The following is a 22,681-nucleotide window of genomic DNA, read 5'->3' on the forward strand; positions in this document are numbered from 1 at the left end:
ATTTTCTCAAGTAACTCGAGGCTAACGATTCGACAGTGAGACATAAACAGTCCAAGATTCCAAAGTACTACAACTAAGGCGACACAAAATCAATTAAACTATTTCAATGGAACATATGTGGAAAATTTTCATAAGAAAAAGCATCAGCCAAGCCACACCTGCAATAGAGAAGAACCTCGATCACGCAAGCTTGTTTGGCAATTGTAGAACTTATCTTCAGACTCAAATGATTCTTAACAATCAAACGTTCACAAGAGAAATACATTATAGCCATTGATAGGCAAATTCTCAAGATGAATACCTTGATCTTTCAAGTGCTTTAAATAATACGATTTTTGCGATTGCCATCCTTGCATAAAATTTTAATGTCTTTCATTGAAACGAATTGGATAAATTGAAGAAAACTTGCTGATAAACTTACAAGATTGAACTAACTTGGACTTTTGATTTCATCTTCATTGACCTGATAACTAAAAAAAATGTGGCACTTGAAAAGGCAATTTGAATTCAGAGTCTTTTGAGGATTTGGGTAATTTGAATAAAGCACACAGTGCACACTTCAAAAATTTCGTGACCTTCTCTTTCAACGCTGTTCATTCTGTGACAACTTAAAAAATAGAATGTCAAGTAAAGGTTTTTCTAGTAACGTTGGTTGAAACTAGAACACAAATTTTAACAGAATGGAAAGCATTTGTCCAATTTGCACCAGAGTTATGAAATCAAACCTTTGCCTCGGCTATTGGTAATACAGAGTAAAAAGAAGAAGAAGACAATTTTTCAACTTTTGAAAGATTTGCACAGATAGTTTTCACTCTTACCAAGTTTCTCAAAGTGCTTCCAGTTGATAAAATATTGAGCATTTCTAGTTGTTGAGAAGATAATATTTTGTCAATGAGTGCAACTCTTCCTATGAGAAAAGTCTCGATAAAGATATGCTGTCAACCCTCAATCTCATGAGATTCTTCTTTAAAGATCCAATAGCTTAAAAGAAACCTTTGTATATTTCCAAGATACTGTAAAATCTTTTCAAAGTCCATGAGAAACAGAAAAAGAGGGTAGAGAATGTCAAATGATCAAAAGATTTTTGTTTTTGATGAATATAGATATGTAATATGGTTAGGTTGTTTGAATTCAATACAACGGATCATGATTGCATGAAGAATGCTTCTCTTCAACATGTCTCATATATTTCATTGGATGATTGTGAGGTTTTTCAAGGACAGGCTTAAAGCATCATGAATGAGAGGATCCATTCACTCATAAGTACAAAAAGGAAGCCTTTAAGTGCAACCAACTATTCCCATCTATCCTTAAGAAACATGTGCATATATTAAATGATCCAACTTTAAGGATTGAGTCCAAAATAAAGTTCAAGTGTCGAGGTAATAAAAGACATCGTCGAGTAGCGATGAAAAGAAACCACCATAAAAAATATCTCAAAACTGCTACAAAAATGAAGGAAGCTTTACAGAATGTTGATTTGTGCATTTTTTAAATCATAAAACTCCACCGTTACCTATTTGCCAATAGTGCTTATAGAAAGAGATCATGATAAAGATTGACATTTCAAAGCAACAACATCGTACAGTATATTGTTTTAGACCAATTTCTATATTCAATAGGAAGAGAAAAACGATTCACCATTCGAAAGGTTGAATCCTTGTATTGAGTATGATTTCTTTTCACATGTGTCTCATTTGGGCTTGAATGACATTTTGAATACTCACAGACCACCATCTTTAAGAACAACAAAAATCAATAAGATGAAATGGAAAGCCATTCAGTCTATTTGTTTTGAAGGAATGCCAACTAGCTCATTTCTAGTATAGACTGATCTTTGTGTGCTTACAATGGCTTATCGAGTTGTGAATGAAATAAAGATTGTGAAGATATCTGTTTTACATATATCGGAACATAAAAGGAAGTTTATTCAACGCCCATTAAAGATCTACAGATGACTTCCTCTTTCGAGTTTATTCCATTTTTAAGTATTCCTTTCAGATGAATTGGATAAAATCCTGGAAATTAATTGATAGCAATGACTATTCTTATCGAGAGCGAATATGTAGTTTATATAAGAGAATTTGTTGGCGACTGAGAATATCCAATGCTTCCATCATTTGTGCGGATTGTATGACATGAAAAGAATTTGAAGATTCTAACTCGTCTTTAATACCACATCAGGAAAAGAAAATAGCCAAAATAAGGTGCTCGTCAATTGTACCGACAAATAGCTCATTGGAAAGAATTGTTTAGCAATTCTGTTTTCGATTCTATTCGTTGGAAACAAGGCTGATAAGAGATTTGCATAATATTTCTTGTCAACAGGTTTTGGAAAAGATACTTGCAAATGTTTCCATTAAAGTAATCAGATCTAGAGCAACATTGGACAGCAAAGAAAAGGTTTTGGAGATATAATCGTATATACCTGTATATGTTACTGTTTAGGGAGATGGAAAGTAGAATTTTTATACTTACCTTTGTAACTATCGATCGCATAGTATGACAATGCATATACATAATGTCATTATCATTATTACATTCATCTCAATCATTGGAAGAAAGTTGTGTTTATGAAATCTGCAAGATTACAAGCCTCCAAAATTTATCAACAAGTATTGAGAGTTCTTATTCTGGATGATGGAACTTGGAGAATAAGAATGAAGAACAACTCTAGAGTATTTGAGATAAGAGAATGACAAGAGCATGCTTCCAAAGCCTTTTAAAATGAAACGCCAAAACAATAAAACGAGCAACTGAAAAGAGCCATCACAAATATCCGCATTCAAATTCATTTCTGTTACAACAACTCTTTCATTGAGTGTTTATCATATTTATTATTACTTTTGACAAACGCCATGAATCCTCAAAAAAGTGGAACATCATAAATGTTCAAGACCCTTTTAAGAGTTTAATGGCTACTCGTGTATCATACTTCTACAAAGTGTCAACAAAAGACCTCAACTCTAGTTGCAAACTGACAAGTGGTCGTTCAATTTCCTTTCCTTATGTTCATAGTACTTTTGGAGATCAAACTCACAACAAAAGTATAGATAAACCAATGCTCTTTATGACTTGTTACTATTGGTAAGACTCTTCAAAACATCGTTCTTACGTAATTTTTCTTTTTCTTCTTGAGATAACAATCTTCCAAAATCTCCCTTTTCTTTCCTTTCACTATATCTATCTACTAAAAAAGAAGAATGGTCTCTCAACATCAACGAAAACTTGACCAACTCTTCAACTACATCGACCAATCGATCTCTCAAAGGACCAGGCTTCATTCTGTTATATTCATCAAACTCTTGCCAAGCTTTAGGAATAGAAGACTGATTTGGAATAGTAAACATACGCATCCACCTTCCCAATACTCGCAATGTATTTACTGCGTTAAAGGATTGTGAACCTCCATACACTTGACATATAGCCAAAGTACGACCTTGTGTAGGACGCACGGAACCTAAACTAAGTGGTATCCAGTCAATCTGATTTTTAAAACAACCCGTTACGTTCCCGTGCATTTCAGGTGAACACCAAAACTGTGCTTCTGACCAAAGAGCTAATTCTCTCAATTCTTGGACCTTGTGATGGGTTTCCTCCACTTGACCTTTTACAGGTAACTCTGTAGGATCAAAAACTCGTACGTCTGCACCCAAATAATCCAACAATCTGGCTGCTTCATAAGCACAACAACGAGAGAAAGACCGTTGTCTTAAGGAACCATACAATACTAGTACTCTTAGTGGTCTGTCTTGAGCTTCCTTTTCATACAAAGACTTGGCACCAGAAATATCTATATCCTCAATCCAGTCATTCTTGTCAGAGTCTAAACGAAACTTTTTCCATTCACTCAAGTCCTTTTCAGCTGTCAATGGACAATCCATTTCTCAATGTGTATACTCAACAATATCTCAAGTCTTATTTGTCTTTCAAATATACTCATTGATTCTTATGACAACTTGTAAACATCATTTCATCATCATGATAGGACAAAAATAGAGACGCTTAGCATAAATAACTTACTTTTATTAACTTTTTGAGAACCGTTATTCCCAAAAGTATGAGCGTTTTTTGTCGGTTTTGTAACGAAAATTTGAACAAGAAAAAGCTCTTTCTGTAGCAGTTTACAAGGATTGGAAGAGATTTCCTTCTAGTCAATGATTTCAATAAAAACTTGAGAAAATATTTAAAACCTGAAAGAATTGGATGGCTACTAGAATATGTGAGAGAACTCGTTTTTGTTTTCTTGCTAATAGGAGATGCGACTGAAGCCACAAGATGTTAAGATAGAAAAGGATTCACCTGAATGGGATTAACCAAGTTTGCATAGTTACTGTCTCTTTTTAGCGCCATTACGGCAGAAAACATCATTTTGTTAAAACCCTCCGAACAAGCTCCCAATATTGCACACTTATTGGAAGCTCTTCTTTCACAATATTTGAATGTTGAACGTTGTGAAACTGAAAGGGGTTAAAACTAGGGGAGCTTCTATAGCACATAAGATCATGAAAACTACTGCCAAACATCGTTCTCCATTACTATCCATTAGCTAGAAGAAAATGATCACGCAGTTACAAAAGTTGTGATTGGTAAAGATGTGAGTCATGAATGTTATTTTGTATGATGATGACAAAAGACTGCGAGAATGATTGTCTCGTCTGAAAGACTTTCAACTGTGATCAGATATGTGTTTCTGTAGACTATGCAATGACTCAGTGATTATTCTTATATAATGAATGCAACTCATTTTGATCATCCAGTTGTATTATTGAACCATACTCGCGGTCAAATTGTATATGGGTTCTTTTGATAAGCCTAGTTCTGTCGCTATATATTCTCTAGATGATTGTTTAATGAAGGAAGAAATCATTAGAACAAGTATATGTCGTGGTATAGTGAACATTCGTATTGTATATATTTTCCAATGATTCACTCGTGGATGAGCAAGTGATGGAAAGAATTGCTTCTGGAGGAGTTTGTATCAACAAAGTCATTACTCATGTTTTGGCTTCCTTTTGGTGGAAGTGTATCATAGCAAATATTCGAGTATTTTCTCATACCACTTTGAAAATAAACTGTCACCTACAAATAGTAGAAAGAATGGATTGCTGGGTGTACATTAACAATTCAAAAGATATAACATTTATACATTATCTCGACTTAATCTTTGATGAATGCCTAAAGTGGCTAGTCTATCAGCTTCTTCATTGCCTTTTAATCCATCATGTCCTTTTACCCAAACAATTTCTATTTTAGCTTTACTTTGTTGATGTACTTTGTTCCATAAATAGTCCAGACGTTGAATAAGATCCAAATTCTTCAACTCTCCTACTTTTCTTTTCCAGTGGTTAAGTTTCCATTGTTCCAACCAACCTGCAGTTAAAATATCCTTTACATATCTGGAATCTGTATAAATATATATTTCAGCTTCTGATTCATAAACAATAGGTTCCTTACAAACACTTTCCAAAGCAGCTATCATAGCACTCAATTCTGCACGTTGGTTGGTTTGTACTTGACCCAACAATGGTCTACTTATATTTCTTGAGTCTCCATCACCAAAATAAACTCCATATCCTGCCTTTGCACTACAACTTCCATTCGAAATACAAGCACCATCAGTATATAGTTTAAGTATACGCTTCCCTTGTTCCTTATATTGTGGATTGACACAAGTAAAAGGTTCATTAAATGGAACATGGAATAGAAAAGTTCCAAAGTCTTCTCCTAATCCTGCTAGAGTTTTCACAAATTCTTCAGCTGCTTCTCTTCTTTTAAAACTCTTATATCTTGTGTTTCTTACACGATGAACGAGGTCTTTACAAGCATCCCAATTGTCTACTACTCCAGTAAACCCATTCTTACCTCCAACTATGGCATAATATTTATTTTTTGAGCTATTCCAACGATACTTTTGAGTACGACGACTAGTCTTTTCAGTCAAGGCTTTCGAAACGCGACCCGCCAACATCTTCTGTGTAGACATGCCAAGCTTTGGTATGACACCCCAATATGTCCAACAAAGAGATGACCACCTAATATGCGTATGTAGACCAAAAGAGTAACACAGTCGACTGTTTCGTTTCCAATTCAACCAAATGAACAACTGAAAACCAATCATCATCAAACAACTGCCATTGCTTTTTGGAACATTTTCTCCCTCCCAAAAAGCCAAATATATGAAAAGAGAATACCGTTGTTGTTTTTCATTGATAGGAGTTGTATATCAACTCACTAGTAGAAGATATTACAGGAATTGTTGCAACAGACAACCTATTTGTTGTTATAGTCACAAAGGTAGTTTTGTGTCTGTTGCAAAGAAAAATCTCCGAGTAGTTACTCCTCAACTTGTTTGTCGGACAGAAGAGAGACCTTCTTCTCAACAAGTATCCAACTCGAATAAGAAATATACAACGAAAAGCATCACCAAAGGAATAGCTGTCCTGTTATTATTGTTATTATTTTTGGGTAAGTCTCTTGTCTATGGAGTGAATTAGGGAACTTCATAGAATATGTCTAGTATATGTTCACAATAATTGGCCTATATTATCGAGGCAAGTTGAAAGTTTGTAAAAGATTGTATAGATTCTGAATATTGTGATAGATTGGATATGAAAAGTAGTTTGCAATGGATTCAGTCACTTGATTTACCTTTACGTTTCGTTATTTTCTTTGGAGTACATACCATAGCTGTTGTTGGTTGTTTTCCTGGTACGGTTGCTATAGAAATGGCAGCTGGATTATCCATGAATCTGTATTATGGACTTGCTTGTATGTATACTTCCAAATTATTGGCAGCTATGGTATCCTTTTTATTAGCCAAAAGTATTTTATATCGTTGGACTCAAAAGAGACTTGAACAATATCCACAAGCAAAGAAATGGATGGATGCTATAGCTCAACAAGGCTGGAAACTGGCATTGTTTTCTAGGTAAGAACGTAATAATATATTACTTAATTCTTATTTATGAAAAAAGGTTATCGCCTATTCCATCTTTTATCAATAACTATTTGATTGCACTGTCGCCCATCTCCTTTCATGATTATATGATAGCCACCATTGTAGGTATTATTCCCTTTCTATTTCAAGTAGTAGCGTTGGGTGCTGGTATACAAGAAATGAGACAACAACTTTCATGGATAACTTTATCCAAATACATAGCAATTATTTTAGGAATAATAGGGTTAGGTTATTATACCAAGAAAATGTTTCATTCCATGTGGGAAGAAAGCGATCATCACTCCCAAACATAAAAGGAAGGACAATATGGCTTTCACACTTGGATCGATTTTATTGGCCACTTTATTAACTGCCAACGCTTTAGCTATCTTAAATGAAGAACGCTTTTTATCTAAAGTGGATTGGAGTTATGAACAAACTCGAGTGGACCCTAGTGGTATAAAGGCACAAATAAGTCGACTCTTATATGCCTTTCGTGTGATTATGAGAGGTATGGGGTACAATCAAAAACACTTGTATTTACTTGCAGCAACTAGTTCCTTTGATCGTTCTCAATATTTTAACTATACTGGTGTTGTTGGTTATAGGTTGAATTTTCAGAAATCAACGTTGGCAACTCTCGCTATGAAAATAACTTTCCAGATAGGATCCACAAACCGCTTATATCTTCATCCAGACAATAAAAACTCACAATATTGCATATCAGAACAAGCAGCCATATCTTCCCAACCCTGCAAAAGATATTTGTGAGAATATTCAGTGTGAATAAGTCCACGTTGAGACTTGATTATTATACATAGAGCGCTAGCGCAACTTGGGCGGTTCTCTATTCTCAACAATATCGACTTCCATACAGGCAAAGAATTTGTGAAACTGGAGTTTATGTTCTCTTCATAAATTATGCTTTTTCAATTCAATTCTTATACATTATACGCAACTTGAACGATTTTCATAAAGTTAACTGTAACTTCGAACGCTTCAACGATGCCTTTATCCACTGAATAACTGAAAGTTCCAATCAAGCACAATCAGATCGCTGGTACTGATAGTGTTACAAAAGTTCACAGTTGAAGTTCAGAGGCTATCCAATGAGTCTCCTTTGAGGAACCAAATATGGAATTAGAAGAAACGAACGGGTCCTTTTCAAGGTTTATACCTTCCTATGTCAACTACAATGCCATACACACTGCTATGGTTGGTTTGTAAATGGTAACATGGGTGGCGTAACCCGTTTTTTAATCACCTTGTGCAAAGAATTCTCTCCGAGATGCAAGTTCGATGTCTTTATACAGACAACAATTGGCATATCCATCCTTTAAGGAGTTTTGTTTGGTTTGCTCACGTTTGGATTCATAGCTGAATATTTTGGAAGAAAAAATGGACTTCTTACTTTCTTTTGTTTGGCTTTTCTTGGAAACGTTGTGGAAATAGTCTAAAAGATGGTATAAACGTAGATGTTACCTTGTGAATGATATGTAACGATTCAAACGTCATAAAAGATAGTGACGATGTTGATGCAACAAAAGAGAAGGACGAGTCACCAGATTGGCAAATGGAATGGAAGTCATTAGAAATTGTGCATCTTCCACGGCTTGTGAATATCGAGCTGGCTTGTCACAATGTCCATGTTGATGGCTGTTTTCTGGTTGCAAGCATCAACAAGTCACGCGAGTTGTATTTGCTGTAGCAATTCTTCCAATGACTGAAGTTCCTATCAATCGCAATCATATAACAGACTCACAAATGAATCTTCAAGACAGAGACGGTTCGCAAGAGTCGTTTTAATGGCTTCGATTTTTGTTCTTTTCATTCTCTATTTTGCGTTTAGAAGCATTAGATGTATTACTATGTGATCTCTTGTCTATTGGCTGAACTATTCATGAGAAACATTTGAAGACCTTGTCCTGCAATCAGTTTTAGAAGTCTCCTTGTTCAAAGTGTTTTGGACGTCACTTGCAGGTACGGTAACATAGGCCAAGCGGGTATCTTTCATGGTTTCTTTTGGCATCTGAAGACTCAGCCTGTTGCTTATATCATTCGAATAATGTTGGCTAACGTTTTTCAATGTTTCATTTTCATTCCTGTATATTTGATTCCTACGAAGGCATTTCCAACCAGAATGTTTGCTATTATGAAAGGTCATTGCTCCTTTCTCGTAATAATGAATGCAATTATATTTCCGCAAATATGGAAATTGTTCAGAGTGAGGAATATCTGAAGAGTCCGTACAATCTATAGCTTAGTATTGGATTTGGCATTTCTGGGATTGATTATCGCCATAGCATTTGTTCCAGAATACTTCAAAAGAACAAACTGTTTGGGAAATGTTCACGGTTTAATGAACTACGTCTTCGATATGCAGATAGAACGCCTCTATGCAAATAACGGATGAAGACGTACGATGGTGTATGCATGGGAGCTTACCACAACATCTTCGGGGAGGAATTTCATTAGTCTCTTTGTTTTTTTTGCTATTCAAATGATTCAACAATGGTCTCTCCAAGACATTTCCAAGTGCAAAAAGTTTCTGCCCTATTGATGAACTATAATGACCTGAACCTCGAATGTACGAGCTCCTTCGGACTGAAGTATGGGAAAGAAAGAAGTTATCTTGAGAGAGAAAAATTCTGAGGAGATGGCAACATATGACTCTGGTGTAGAAGAATGCTATAATTAAGAGGAAGAACACTGGCGACAAGAATAATATATACATACATATATGGCAATCAGTGAAGTCTTGTCTCCTTGCGTTCTCAATACTTCGTGCTTTTTACTAAATGTATGCTACTTGTTTCGCAGTCAAGATATTGAATCTTTTCATTACTTGAACAACACGATAAGAACCAATACTTGTGTTCCGACTCTTTTTCAAAATAACTTTTCAGCATGGTTTGAGAAAAAACGTTCGGTTCTGGTAATACCGACCTAAATACATTTTCGAAGAAATAGAGATACGGCCTAAATATAAATGTGTATCCAAAAACAAACATTTCAACAACGATACAGAGTAAGAGTAGTAACAACAAATGTGGTTCGGACCAATGCAACTTAACGAAGGCTTCAAAACTATTGGGTGTGTGGCAGGTTTGCACCAAAACTTGGGTTGCCTCGGGAATATTTCTCGTCAGAACTTTTGGAATTCGCTGCAATTTCTGTAGACAAGCAGATAAGTGAATGTTACAAGTTATCTAGTAAGCCATGAGCTAGTTGTATTGGAAGCAATTTAAAAGAGCAACGAGGAGCTGAACAGCAAAAGTGTTTTCTTCTCCTTTAGAAGCTGCTTTCAAAGAGCCGAACGGAAGCGAAACGAGACCCAGTATTGCTGAATTCCTATTTTATCCTGTTTCTCTTTAGGACCTGTCTTTCTTAGAGTGTCGTACATTCAAGGAGTTGTCTTGGAAGGTTAAAAGGAAATGGGAGACAGAGCCTGAAATTCATGGTAAGTTGATCTCAGATAAACGAATAACTTCCCTGAAGCGAGTTGGCGGTAAACCTCAAAGAAAGAAGATGAATGCAAATATTTCATACCATTTTCAAGAGAAGCAAGTAAAGTTGAAAATAGTGAGCTGCCGAGAAATTGCTTAGAAAACTTAAACTTGATACAAAAAGGAGTTAGCACTGCAAACGAGAAAAAAAAGGCAATAAAACTGGCGAACTCATTTCTTCAGCCGTATTTGTTTGAGTAGTACTTCTTTTCCATCTGACTTAAGAAAAACGGACCAAACTTAGAGCAGCCTGGGAAATATCAAAACAAGGAGCATATAGTAGCTACGACTCCTGATCATTACATTGCTTGTAGTAGTTTTTTGGACCCGGCAGGAGGAGGATAGGTATATGAGCCGATTATCTGACTTGTTTGATCGAGGTTTCTCTCCCTTTGTCTATCAGCGGCACTGTAATAAATTTTACGCAGCCGGAAATAATTATCCTGTTAAATAATGTATATGAGAGAATAGAATAGAAAACGTACGATTCGCAATGCCTTTTTGTAAGAAATTTTGGATGACGTCTACCTTCCTGAGGATATATTGTGAAAGCAATAAGAACAATTTCCGGTTTAGTAGGTTCCAGATGGAGAGTTCAAGTGAAAGCATATTGTAATCAACACCAACAGAACAAATTAAGATGCTACTCGAGATTTCCATATGATACATGTATAAGAAAATATTTACATCGGTGATCATGTTAGCGTGAAATAGCATCTTGACAAGTCTCGAGTGATGCTGGGTTTTTATAAATCGTTTGAAAGTTGGGTACATTATTGGAATGATATTAATGACAGAAGTAGTTATGCAAAAAATGACGTGACTATATCTGGTGCAACCCAATTCTGCATTTCCTGCAAACACCAACAAACCAGATGACAAGCCATTTTCGTGAGTCTTTCCAAGGATACTTGCGAAAAGTTTACACAGAGAAAAAGGGAAGAAAGAGCGCGATTTTTGGCAAAGTCAATCTTATCATCACTCCTGTACCGATATACAACAAATATACAAACCAAAAAGTTAGAAACAATTTGAAAAAAGTTGTACACATTCAAAACCAAGAAATAAGTAGGAAAAAGGTGATTCACAGTACTAAGAGCCAACAAAATCAAAATGATAAATGCAAGCTCAACTAGAAAAATTCCATCAAACAGAAGCAAAAGCGAGCAACCGAACGACTTTAACCAAATGGTGTTAGATATGCTGAAACTGTATCATGGATCTGTAAATAACATACAAAGCAACAAAATATAGCATGGTGAAGGTTTTTTCACGACCCTCCAAAGTGTGCTATCGTAAGTTTACTCCTCTATTGCATTTTTCAATTTCTTGTTAATGACTGGATACAACAGAATAGAAACACTGATTCTGAAATTGGACGCACTTGATAATGAGAAAAATATGAATGCTAATGCCCGCTTATGAATATTAAGGCTTCGTGAGCAAAGAAAGGTACACAACAAGAGCACATATGCTAAGAACACTCCAAACAGCATGTAGCTGTGCCCATTTCCTAAGTAGCCTTATGGTTTCCAAGGATGATAAGTCACCACCCGGAACAAGTAGTAGGTCATTTGTTGGCTTGATTGCAACGAACGTAAAAGGAGGAATAGCTCCTATTAGCAGAGCACCAGCGAGCCATCCTCCATCAGCTGAAGACCACCACGATAATAGGCCAAAAAGCGTGCTGAGAACTGCTAGTGGCAACTGCATCACAGTCGCCCGCTTGTAACTTGGTGTCCACTGAGAAAAGGCAACAAGAGCGCCGCAACTCATTCGTGCGGGATGCTCAACGAGGCTAATGTAAATTGCCGCTCCAGAAAACACACACACACAAGTTAGGACTGCCTAAAAATTGATAACTTTGCGTAGAATGCTCTTCAAGTAGGCTTTAGATTGTTATTAACCACAAAAAGCGTTTTGGATGATCAACAGACCAGCTGACAATATACCGTGAACTGCGAAGACACACACCCTTTCCTTTCCTGTATTACGAAAGCCTTCCCCCACTGTCTTAGATTCTCGAATCCGCGGTAATCAATTTGAGGCTCCATCAAATTTGAGGGACAAACAAAAATCAATGGTGGTGATCGAATTTGTCTTGGGGTTCTCTTTTGGACAAATACTATCCGTAGATAATAATTGACTCCCCTACAACCTTTGAATAGCTGATAACCAGTTCTTCAAATGGCAAACATAGAACCTTTGACAGAAGAAATCAAGCCAGCAGATGTTGATGATGCCTATAGTTTCGACCCTCTTGCGCTGATAGATGTAACTTGTGATAATAAGACCGAGCAACAATCGTCTACTCTGAGACCAAAAGTTTCCCTCAAGTTTGAAGACCTCTGTGTGAATGTTAATGAGAAGAATTTTTGGAAGAAACTTCCAGACGAAAAGAAAATCTTGCAAAATATAGCAGGAACGGTTCGTTCTGGCCAACTCCTTGTTATTATGGGTCCTTCAGGCTCTGGGAAGACGACCTTGTTGAACGCACTTGCAGGAAGACTGTCTGCATCAGGAAATTTTAACGCAACTGGGACAATAACGGTGAACGGAAAGAAAAGGAATCCAGCTACTTTCAAGAAAGTGCGGCAACTATTCTTCTAAGATGTTTTTACGCTCACCAACTTTTTAGATAAGTGCATACGTTATGCAGGACGAAAATATGTTTGGAAATTTGACTGTTGAAGAGCAAATTTCCATTTCCGGTAAGTTACGACTTCCGAGAACTTTTTCGGAGCAAGAGAAAAGACGTCGTATCGAAGACGTAATTTCTGAGATGGGTCTGATGGAGACAAGAAAAACATTTATCGGTTCAGAAAACAGGCGAGGTGTTAGTGGTGGGGAAAGGAAACGAGTGAGCATTGGTAAAGAATTGGTAACAGACCCTTCTTTACTATTTTTGGATGGTTAGTTATTTTGATCTGTTCGTCTTTACATCCTCAAAACCCTGTATGACAGAACCGACTTCCGGACTGGATTCATTCAACGCCGAAAATGTCGTTAAAACGTTGGTTCGTTTATCGAAGGATCATCGTGCCATCGTGATGACAGTTCATCAACCGGGAAGCAATATATTCAATCTTTTTGATATGCTATTGTTGCTTTCGAAAGGAAAAATAATGTATTTTGGACCAGCAAAGAAAGCGGTCTCATATTTCTCTCTTTTGGGATACGAGTGAGTTTTTTTCCGCAAATACCCGTAGTCTATTCAGGGAACTTCGAAACAGGTGTCCAAGTCATTCTAATCCCGCAGACTATTTCTTGGATCTAATTGCGGTGGATATTCGTTCATCTAAGCTAGAACAGGATTCACTTTCCCGTATTGCATTTCTTCATAAAGCATACAACGAAAATGTATCTCTACAAAACAGAATCAGAGAAAAAGGTGCGTAGAAGTGCATATTTGATTTTTATTCTCAACTTTTAAAAAATGAAATTCTTATTGGAAAGAGGCCACATGGGAAAGCACAGAAGATTCGAACGGAATGAACGAGAATGAAACTTGGGAGAAGCATCCTTATCCGTATTGGATGGAATTTTCTATTTTATTGATTCGTGCATGGAAACTTCTTATTCGCGAAAGAGTTGTTGCTGGAATTCGTACAGTCCAAACCTTGGTGGGATATCTTATTTATCATCTTCTATATCTATGTACATTTTGTATTGACTCTGCTTTTCTTTGAATAGATTTTTTCGATACTAGTTGGTCTCATTTGGCTTAACAAAGGGCGAAATATCTCCTCCAGCAACTATGAAGGTATAGAAGGTGTATTATTTTACATTCTTATCATTCAAAGTTTCATGGCAATATTTGGAATAATATTTGCATTCCCACTGGAACGTTCGATTGTTTTGAGAGAGCGTGCTAGTGGCATGTATCGAGTGTCCGCTTATTACCTTTCAAAGATACTGGTGGAGCTTCCTCGAACAATTTTGTTTTGTTTGCTATTCTGCGTTGTGGTAGGAATATATCTTTCAAGGGCGAAATTTGTGCTAACCTTTGAAGTCATATTGGATGATTGGCCTTCGAGATTCCGTAGACTCTTTTTTTCTCTTTGTTGTTGTCATGCTTTTGAATTCATTGACCGTCGAAGGAATTGCTTTGACTGTTTCTGTATGTAGATTTAATGTTTTGAAGACACTTTTAATGAATGTTTTAGGCAGCAGCACCAACACCGAAGGTAGCTGCAGTAACCGTACCACTTATTTTAAATATAGCTGTTCTTTTTGGAGGTGCTTTGTTATCAAACGCAGAGATACCGAATCATTTTGTTTGGTTAAAATTTTCATCTTTTATGAAATATTCATATGGGGCATTGATGCAAAACCAGTTTGTCGATTTTGCGTTTCAGAGCCTTAGTAAGACTTGCGTCATTTGCGACGGGAATGAAGTTCTTGAAGATTCTGGAATCACCGATTTCTCCATGGCGGGAAATATTGGAGTAAGAGAATGCCTCTCAGTTTCGTACTATCATAAATTTTCTATGAACAGATGCTGCTAATGGAATTGTTAGTCTTTCGAATAGCGGCATATTTGGTTCTACGAATGAGAGGTCCCAAACACGACAAAGCCTTGTGAGCGTTGAAATGCAGTCGGATAGGTATCCTCTGATTGGTTGGAATTGCCTTTTTATTATAAAGGCAAATGTCCCATTATTGTTTTGTTTTTGTTTCCTTCTTTGTTCTTTGTACTGATGGTGCTTATTTGGTATGGTATCAAAGGTTGAAAGCTTTTGAAATAACTTTTTAAAAAAGGTAGCAATGATAACAACAAAAATATTTGAGATAGAAATCACAATTCTATCAGGGGGCGACTATCATTTTGTGTTGAGCATATGCAGCCTCACTCATTCTTTTCAAACTATTACGCTCTCACTTGTTATATTATTTGCGTCATTCTGTCAAATCTTAAAGGTTCCTCTCACTTTGTCCCCACATGGTAGTCTTTCCTTTTTATGACGTGAAAAACTTGTTTCATTTTGGCCTTTACGAAGACTTTGAAAGATTGGCTTAGTAACTTCGATGGAAAGAATCGAAATGCAAGCTTGCAGTTGACTTGTGAAGTAAACTACTATAGTGCGACTGAAACTGGCTTTTAGTGGACAAAATGGTCAAAAACATTGAAAAGCCACAATCCTTCCTTATTTGCTTCCTGCAGAAAATGGAGTCGCAAAGTATATTTTGCATTCATTTTCAAGTCTGCAACTTTTGCTCGTTTGTTATACATATATATAGATAAGGATGTTGACAACCAAGAGAGTTGTATGAGTTGAAACTGATGTATTTTCGAGTTTATGCCGGTAATGATGTTAGCCAAAAACCTCTCCATTTTTTCAGTTTGCTTCCACCCGCTAAGACGTTAAGAAGAAGATAGATGTAAAAATTATCGCCGTTGCTTTCTTGATGGACAACTAGAAAGAAATGCAAAGACTAAGACATTTGCATTCGTAGTTCTTTGGAAACGACCCTGTCGGTTTCATAAATTCTGGGTTTTCGAGGAAATAGCAATTCAAGATCTGAAAGAGAGATTGAAACAAGAAAGATGTGTTTTTGTGGAATAGATGCTTTATATCGTAGAAGGAAGATATGCAGAATGAAGAGAAGGGTTATCTAGTATTTCTGCATTGTAGGAGGACTCTCCGGAGAGATACAATGGTGGAAAAAAAGCCATTTTCCTGCCTGAAAATCGAATACCAGTAGTTCTTCTCTCAAGATGAAAGAATAGAAACAACCGTCAAATGCTGATTATCAAGAGAAGCTTCTACACTTTTCTAAAAATCAACGCAAAATGCATATCAAAGTATGACAATGTTCTACCGATCTGCTACAAGACTGTACTGCCAGCTAAGAGCAATTCTCAAAAAAAAGAAATGAATAGTCACTAGCACAAAAAGGAATAAAGTGCAAGCTTCAGTCACCTACGAATAATTCTTGTCTAGGTGAAACTCTCCGACCTATCAAAATTACTAAAGGTTAAATATAAGAACAAGAGATCCAAAAAATGGAAACTTTACAAATCGATGTAAAAGAAAAGATTTGTTGAAGTACATCAACAATGCAGTGAAAGGCAAGTAGGTACAGAGAGAAAAAGGGCTCAACCAGTATAAGAAAAAAATTCCAAACTCGTTTGAAAGAATAGTATGACTCTAACTGTTAGTCACTTTGCTCCGCGATTGTGTTACGAAGTTTTTTTAAGTTGCTCAATTCATTGCATTATACTTTGCAGTTTCTTGTACAGAAGCACCTTGAAAGCAATGAATAATTGCAATTGAAAGGCTTAAAGTAGTATCGAAGCATGGAAATCCCGAATATTTTAACTTTTTTACTAGCACTGATACGAAGAAAGTGTTAGACATCATCGCCATGATGTAAAACATAATAATCATAGCAAAGGAATCAAGCAAAACACATATATTTGAAGCTTTTAGAAAGCGCACTACAAGATACAGACCAAGAATAATTTCAACTACTGCCGCGGAAAGCCGAAAAACAAACAAAGGAATCTGTTGATTTTGAATAAACAAGACGCAGTAAAGTATACTTCGAAAAGCGTACAGGGTGATTTTATCTGATCCATTCTCCTTCAATGTCACCAATATGCGTTAGTCACAACGATTGAGGCTGGATAAACTTTGGTTCTCAAAAAAAAGCAAAGAGCAGTGAATGTTTCTCAAGGAAGGTTGCGCACCTCTTTTTCTATATATCATACCCGATTCTTTTTCATTCATTACCAAGTTTCTGGATATCAACAGAAATTCACCAAAAGCTTCGAAACTCTTTTTCAAAGATGATCTGTCAAGCATGCATATATAGCAACTTGAACTTGACACGACGACAATATAAATAAGATTTTCAGTTTGGAACAACTAGAATGGGTCATAAAAAGCAAACTATGATATTGGTTCCAGGGTATCAAGGTAAAGAAATTTAACATTTTCGGGAAAAATACTTAAAAGGAACTCTACAAAAGAATTTGACTTTGATTATCACTTGTATAACAATGCAGACAGAAACACCTTTCTAGGAAAGACGGCTTCATTTCCTAGTAGCAATCGGAATTGGATTTTTGGTTCGAACCGTTATTGTTAAAAAATCAAATTTTGCGTGACTAAATAGAGTTGCTTTCCAAAACTGACAAGTCTATCTCTAAGAATCCTAAAAAACCTTCAACATTGAATGGTTAGACATTGTTCTCAATTAAGACTGGATGATGATACACTTTTAATATCAAACTATTGCGTCTCTATTTTTACTTGTAATGCAATATAAGTTTACTTTAGAAATGACACCTAGAAGATTGAACATTTATCGACAAAAAGGACAAGGAATTTTGAGAATGAAGACTTCTTAGAAAAATACAGGAACATTGAGATCAATTTCCATCATCGTATAAAGCTCTCAAGTAGAAATTTCCATCAGACTTTGTAGGAAGACTCGTTTATCTAGAAACAATTGCACATCTTTAGTCTATTCTCTATGTTCAAATGTCATATAAACAACAACATTATAGACATCCTTTAATATACTTCTATTCATGAAGAAGAAGAAGAAGAAGAAGGGCAATTGTTGGATCTTCACGAAAGGTGCTATTCCTTAAAATTTGCCCCAAGATTTTGATCCATTTTTAACCGAAAATCCGTAGCATCTTGTTCCAAAAGTTTGCCATTGCATTCAGGAATATCCAATATATTTTCTAAATCGGCCAGAGCAACATCTGATATACTCTATGAATGAGAAATACAACTGGACCACCTATATCATGTCGATATGACTGCCATGATAAACTGCTCTATGAATAGATTCAACTATTTTATTTCCAACTGCAGCAACTGTGCTTCCAAAGACAGCAATTATGCCATGAAAAGTACCATTAAAGGCAGTAGAAAATATTTCAGATGGAATTATATAAGCTGTATACATCCTCAAAATGAACTAAAAAAGAAATGACTTCCATGAGTGATGATGGATGTAATAGTCACAGATGTCAAACAAAGCAAAACATTCCCAATGACATTGCTTATTTGCAATCCACCATAGACAATCCAAAGATTCATCAAGTTTTTCTTCCAAACTTATCCACAGCAAAAAGAGAGACATACTATCCTGGTGTTCCTATCACAATCAATGTTTATGACAATTCTTCATTTTTTTAAAGGTAGTTGCATTGGGCATTACGTTTTGATAATAAATGAAGAAAAAAAAGGTCTATTTGTGTAGAACATTACATCTAAATAGGAAAACCACAAGACACTAGTTGCAATCGATCTCCATCCAAAGAGTTAGAAAACCACTCGATAAGGATGCTTTTGAAAAGTTGTATAGTTTTGTTTGTCAATAGATTAGAATACAACATTTTTCAGCTATATAGTTAGATGATGAGGAAGGTGGAAAAAGAAATGCAAGAGCCATTCTCTGCATCATGCTCACAGCAAAATTCAGTCTAGCAAGCTCCACCGTCCTCTTTTAGAGCTACACTCAATAGAGTTAAGACAACATTTGTAGCATCTGTATTACTGATTCCTTCCATGGATAATATCGATTGTTGCGATTCCTGCTCTCTTCTTTGGAAATATTTCTGTCACTTGTTTTGAAGAATCAGCACCAGAACAAGGCCACCTTTCATCCAACACTAAAGTCTAGAAAGTCTTTACATATCAGTAAGGACCAAAGAATATCCGAAGCAGATATGTTTTCTCTAAATATAGCATAAGAACACAATATAAAGGCAATGAGAAGGATCGAGTCAGTTACAAGAAGACATCTTTTCTGAAATACTTCATAGCAAATTTCAAAGAAGACTTGACAGGGGAAGAATGGATCATAAGAAGTGCAAGTCCAAAATTGTGCAACTATCCATAATTGACGTCAAACTCTTCTCTTACATACTTGCAGCCTTCTCAACCATTCATTCCTTTTGCCTTCCCCTTTTAACAACTCGATTATGGTCATTCACAGAGAAGTTAACTTTGTCGTATATGTGATGACTGACAATCCACAAAAATATAGTTTTTGCGAATGAAGGCGTATATTCTTGAACTAAAATGCTATCATTAACTCTTTTGTAAACAACAATAATCCCGATTGGTTGTATCGGCATCCTGCAGGGATTGAATTAACAGTAGAAATTATGAATTAAAGCGAAACGCACATGATCACGAGACAGGAACGATTGACCACAAGACTAACCCCAGATTGGATTTTAATTGTATGACTTCTAAAATATCTATTTGGCTCAGATTCGGATTAAGCTTTGTATTTTTTACATTGCTACTTCAATTGACCCCTTTGAGTCTTCCAATGAACTTGGAACAGAATTTAGAACAAAACTACGTGCCTAGAAAGGCTTTGCAGGTTTCTATGAACAGTGAAGTTGAAGAGAAGCCTCTACTAACGCAATATTCTGTGACAGATAGCTCCAGCGAGTTTTCTCTAATACCACATGACTCTATGATGATAGAAACATTTACAAAGTCTTATAACTCCTTTTCAGACTTGGGTAGCTATTTTACACAATATAAGGATGACAGCATTGAGGAGAATTCTATAGCCTTTCCAATGTCATCACATGAATCCTCCTACTCTTATACTTTAATTAGCTCTGGCAACTCAAGTATGAAAACAAAGCAGGAAGAAAATGAAGAGCGACAAAGGCAAGTGAGCAAACAAATTTGTCAGGATCGGGAAGAGATGGCAGGCAAGAGACAGAAAGGCAGGCCATATAAGGTGAATAATGCAATATTTTCCTTGGCAAGCAGTAAATACATTCCAGCTACCTACAGAAAGAGCTTAGAAAGAGCTTACAAAACCCAAAAACCATCCCGATGGTGCCATGTATGCAACAGAAGTTCCATCAGAGCTCATTTGGTACCCTGTTTCAATAGGTGGTATCACAGGTGTCGCAAGTCAATATGCCAATTTTGCATCTATCGTTACTACTTACTAAAACCCAATGTGCCGCCTTGCATGTTTGCAAAAGATAAATTCTTCTGCAGTCACTGTCTTGGCATTTGTCCTGTAACCTCACAGTGCAAAACATATCAAAAAACCAACGTAAGGAGACATATTCAAAGTTTATTGGATAAACAACAAAAATAAAACTCTGGTTTTATCATATAAAAATTCACCAACGTTATTTTCATTTGCAATTGATTCAAGACAATATATAGCGTTATGCAATGTAAACCTTCTATCCACGATACAAAAATCAATTCAGTGACTAGCAACTCAGTACTAATAAAATTAAGAAACCGATGAATGTTAATTCTACATTCACAATGCACATTTCAACAAATGGCATATGAGAACAAATATGACTTGACACCAATTGTTTGAAACAGACCCAACGTTTAAAAAAAGGACAGCATATCAAAAATAACATTGTTTCGATATATAGAAAAGTATACGAAAGCAGATTTTAAGAAGAGGATTTTTGGGGAATATTTTCTGCAAATTGAACTGCCTTGTTAAAATACGTCTATGTATCTTTACTCCGAGAAAAAAGTCATCCTCAGGTAGGATTTCAACAACCTTAAGGTGTTGGAAAAATTTTGAAAATTCAAGGGAACTTGAGAGTTAAATATCAGTTGAGGATGATCTTTGTAAAATGCCAGTTCAACCCAAGTTAAAAAATTCCAAAACGAAACTCAGTCACATACACAGACGAAGCAAATCCTTCTACACTGTTACACCCACTTTGAGCTGCGCCAATGAGAAGGTAAACTCATCTTGCTCGCTTTCGTAACTGTTCGGATTATACAATTCTAAATAGCAAACCTATATGTAGAAAACTTTCACTGATAACAACACTCAAGAAAGACTTGAGAAAAACCAAGCATTACAGTTTCTTCAAATATTATATTCAAGCAAAATTTACGAGAATTCGAAGACTAAAACTTCAGTAATATCGTACAAAATATAGACGTTGCTACAAGTAAGAACAGAATATTCTACCTTGAATGTCCGGCCTATCAGCGAACTATTTTCGTTGTAGTCTATCTGTTCAAGTGTTTCAAACGGGTTTCTTATGGAAGAACAAATAAGATTCTTTTATCGTATAACAAACTTGCCAAGCACGGTGGGTGAATTGTAAAAGTTTTCAAAAAGACACCTTCTCCTTGACTGTTCTTCGTTCTGTTTGGAGAAAGTTTCGAGTTACAAGTAAGTTTACTTCAATGTTTCCTTCACCAATCCGGAATTCCTATAGTTGGTTTCGCTTCAAACCACAGTAACACAAGACCAGACAACTTTCCAATTGTGCAAAGATATTCCTAAAAGGAATCTTATCCATTTCAACCAAGCAGCAGCCACCAGTTTTGGTGACATTCAAACAAATAACAAACCAGCAGTTTATTTTGTAACATGAAGCTTTTCTAACAGCTACTTTACTACTTGCGGTCTCCAGAGTTTACGTTCTTGTTGATTTCAGTCAATAACCAATTCATACCGTCCGAGAGACCTTCACCTGTTCTTCCTGAGCAAGGAACCACCTGATAACTTTGAAGTGCCAGTTTGTGAAGTTCTAATTCGTTTGCAATGTCTGCTGGTGCTAAAGCACCTTCCTTGTCTTGCTTATTTGCAAAGACCAGCAAAGGGACTTTACGGTCAGATTGCTTTTGTGTTCTTAGAAAATTGAATAGTGCTTCTTTAGCTTGGGGTATTCTTTCTCGGTCATATGAATCTACTACGAATATAACTCCTTGTGCGTCCTTGCTAAACTCTGACCATAAGGATCGCACCTTGTCAAGACCCCCGATGTCCCATATCACCAGTTCGTTATCTCCGTACTGTACTGTTTCTGTGTTGCAACCCAGGGTCGGCATTGTCATCATTTGCTTTCCAAGCTTTAGAAAATACAATATAGTTGTTGCTCCTGATCCATCCAAGCCTATCAAAACCACTCCGTACTTTTTCTTCCCGTTGCTCTGAAACTCTTTGCTAGAAAAGCACCCCATAATCTACGTTCACGTTCTTTTGCAACACTTGATGTGTCTCGCTACTTCTAAAGCGCTTCCATTGAATAGTGGAACAGATACCAACAAAGTAACACCACTCCACCCACCACTGGCGCCCAAAACCTTTGGCCTCTCAACTGCCCAAAATGCAATTCCACTTGGAGTCGGAAAGCTTATTATTTGATTCCAAGTAAGTGGACTTTATAAGGGAATGAGAAGGAATTGACGAATACTTTTGTACATTAGTTCAGGGAAGAATATAAAACATTAGAGAAACG

At 36.2% G+C, this 22,681-nt stretch overlaps 8 protein-coding genes across 9 annotated transcripts; 3 read left to right on the top strand and 5 right to left on the bottom strand.

Moving 5' to 3' along the window:
- Positions 1–2,895: 2,895 nt before the first annotated feature.
- Positions 2,896–4,597, bottom strand: Gasu_36150 (arsenical resistance protein ArsH). The gene has a single exon (XM_005705338.1). The coding sequence runs from the start codon at positions 3,882–3,884 to the stop codon at positions 3,069–3,071; it is 816 nt and encodes a 271-aa protein (XP_005705395.1). The 5' UTR covers positions 3,885–4,597; the 3' UTR covers positions 2,896–3,068.
- A 465-nt stretch (positions 4,598–5,062) lies between these two features.
- Gasu_36160 (ribonuclease HI) lies at positions 5,063–6,127 on the bottom strand. Its single transcript, XM_005705339.1, has one exon. The coding sequence runs from the start codon at positions 5,984–5,986 to the stop codon at positions 5,144–5,146; it is 843 nt and encodes a 280-aa protein (XP_005705396.1). The 5' UTR covers positions 5,987–6,127; the 3' UTR covers positions 5,063–5,143.
- Positions 6,128–6,137: 10 nt separating this feature from the next.
- Gasu_36170 (SNARE associated Golgi protein) lies at positions 6,138–8,298 on the top strand. Of its 2 annotated transcripts, XM_005705341.1 has the most exons (5): positions 6,138–6,468; positions 6,521–6,554; positions 6,605–6,931; positions 6,978–7,220; positions 7,258–8,298. In XM_005705341.1, the coding sequence occupies exons 1-5, from the start codon at positions 6,180–6,182 to the stop codon at positions 7,709–7,711; spliced, it is 1,347 nt and encodes a 448-aa protein (XP_005705398.1). In that variant the 5' UTR covers positions 6,138–6,179; the 3' UTR covers positions 7,712–8,298. The 2 variants fall into 2 exon arrangements, with proteins under 2 accessions (XP_005705398.1, XP_005705397.1); XM_005705340.1 differs by lacking the exon at positions 7,258–8,298 and having other exon boundaries at positions 6,605–7,221.
- A 1,754-nt stretch (positions 8,299–10,052) lies between these two features.
- Positions 10,053–11,157, bottom strand: Gasu_36180 (uncharacterized protein). Its single transcript, XM_005705342.1, has 2 exons — positions 10,975–11,157; positions 10,053–10,889 (listed from the first exon to the last, which is right to left on the bottom strand). Exons 1-2 carry the CDS (start codon positions 11,143–11,145, stop codon positions 10,746–10,748), a joined length of 315 nt encoding a protein of 104 aa, XP_005705399.1. The 5' UTR covers positions 11,146–11,157; the 3' UTR covers positions 10,053–10,745.
- Positions 11,158–11,176: 19 nt separating this feature from the next.
- Positions 11,177–12,607, bottom strand: Gasu_36190 (uncharacterized protein). Its single transcript, XM_005705343.1, has 2 exons — positions 12,384–12,607; positions 11,177–12,294 (listed from the first exon to the last, which is right to left on the bottom strand). Exons 1-2 carry the CDS (start codon positions 12,498–12,500, stop codon positions 11,875–11,877), a joined length of 537 nt encoding a protein of 178 aa, XP_005705400.1. The 5' UTR covers positions 12,501–12,607; the 3' UTR covers positions 11,177–11,874.
- Positions 12,608–12,627: 20 nt separating this feature from the next.
- Positions 12,628–15,107, top strand: Gasu_36200 (ABC transporter, ATP-binding protein). The gene is made up of 8 exons (XM_005705344.1): positions 12,628–13,035; positions 13,085–13,358; positions 13,411–13,627; positions 13,680–13,837; positions 13,903–14,069; positions 14,140–14,566; positions 14,617–14,894; positions 14,945–15,107. Exons 1-8 carry the CDS (start codon positions 12,634–12,636, stop codon positions 15,029–15,031), a joined length of 2,010 nt encoding a protein of 669 aa, XP_005705401.1. The 5' UTR covers positions 12,628–12,633; the 3' UTR covers positions 15,032–15,107.
- Positions 15,108–19,617: 4,510 nt separating this feature from the next.
- Positions 19,618–20,705, top strand: Gasu_36210 (uncharacterized protein). The gene has a single exon (XM_005705345.1). The coding sequence runs from the start codon at positions 19,660–19,662 to the stop codon at positions 20,545–20,547; it is 888 nt and encodes a 295-aa protein (XP_005705402.1). The 5' UTR covers positions 19,618–19,659; the 3' UTR covers positions 20,548–20,705.
- Positions 20,706–21,162: 457 nt separating this feature from the next.
- Gasu_36220 (ADP-ribosylation factor) lies at positions 21,163–22,567 on the bottom strand. Its single transcript, XM_005705346.1, has one exon. The coding sequence runs from the start codon at positions 22,401–22,403 to the stop codon at positions 21,837–21,839; it is 567 nt and encodes a 188-aa protein (XP_005705403.1). The 5' UTR covers positions 22,404–22,567; the 3' UTR covers positions 21,163–21,836.
- Between the last annotated feature and the right edge of the window lie 114 nt (positions 22,568–22,681).

The sequence above is a fragment of the Galdieria sulphuraria genome (assembly GCF_000341285.1).
Source record: "Galdieria sulphuraria unplaced genomic scaffold scaf_30, whole genome shotgun sequence".
Taxonomy (NCBI): Eukaryota; Rhodophyta; class Bangiophyceae; order Galdieriales; family Galdieriaceae; genus Galdieria; species Galdieria sulphuraria.

Excerpts from the sequence above, each read along its gene's own strand:
- Gasu_36200 (XM_005705344.1), top strand. The coding sequence starts at position 12,634 with ATGGCAAACATAGAACCTTTGACAGAAGAAATCAAGCCAGCAGATGTT. Across the intron at positions 13,628-13,679 it reads TTCTCTCTTTTGGGATACGA|GTGTCCAAGTCATTCTAATC; the intron begins GTGAGTTTTTTT and ends ACTTCGAAACAG. Across the intron at positions 14,070-14,139 it reads TTCGTACAGTCCAAACCTTG|ATTTTTTCGATACTAGTTGG; the intron begins GTGGGATATCTT and ends TTCTTTGAATAG.
- Gasu_36170 (XM_005705341.1), top strand. The coding sequence starts at position 6,180 with ATGAAAAGAGAATACCGTTGTTGTTTTTCATTGATAGGAGTTGTATAT. Across the intron at positions 6,555-6,604 it reads AATTGGCCTATATTATCGAG|ATTGGATATGAAAAGTAGTT; the intron begins GCAAGTTGAAAG and ends ATATTGTGATAG. Across the intron at positions 7,221-7,257 it reads AAGAAAATGTTTCATTCCAT|GAAGGACAATATGGCTTTCA; the intron begins GTGGGAAGAAAG and ends CAAACATAAAAG.
- Gasu_36180 (XM_005705342.1), bottom strand. The coding sequence starts at position 11,145 with ATGATCACCGATGTAAATATTTTCTTATACATGTATCATATGGAAATC. Across the intron at positions 10,890-10,974 it reads CACAATATATCCTCAGGAAG|GATAATTATTTCCGGCTGCG; the intron begins GTAGACGTCATC and ends ATTATTTAACAG.
- Gasu_36210 (XM_005705345.1), top strand. The coding sequence starts at position 19,660 with ATGACTTCTAAAATATCTATTTGGCTCAGATTCGGATTAAGCTTTGTA.
- Gasu_36150 (XM_005705338.1), bottom strand. The coding sequence starts at position 3,884 with ATGGATTGTCCATTGACAGCTGAAAAGGACTTGAGTGAATGGAAAAAG.
- Gasu_36190 (XM_005705343.1), bottom strand. The coding sequence starts at position 12,500 with ATGGAGCCTCAAATTGATTACCGCGGATTCGAGAATCTAAGACAGTGG. Across the intron at positions 12,295-12,383 it reads TCACGGTATATTGTCAGCTG|GCAGTCCTAACTTGTGTGTG; the intron begins GTCTGTTGATCA and ends ATCAATTTTTAG.
- Gasu_36220 (XM_005705346.1), bottom strand. The coding sequence starts at position 22,403 with ATGGGGTGCTTTTCTAGCAAAGAGTTTCAGAGCAACGGGAAGAAAAAG.
- Gasu_36160 (XM_005705339.1), bottom strand. The coding sequence starts at position 5,986 with ATGTCTACACAGAAGATGTTGGCGGGTCGCGTTTCGAAAGCCTTGACT.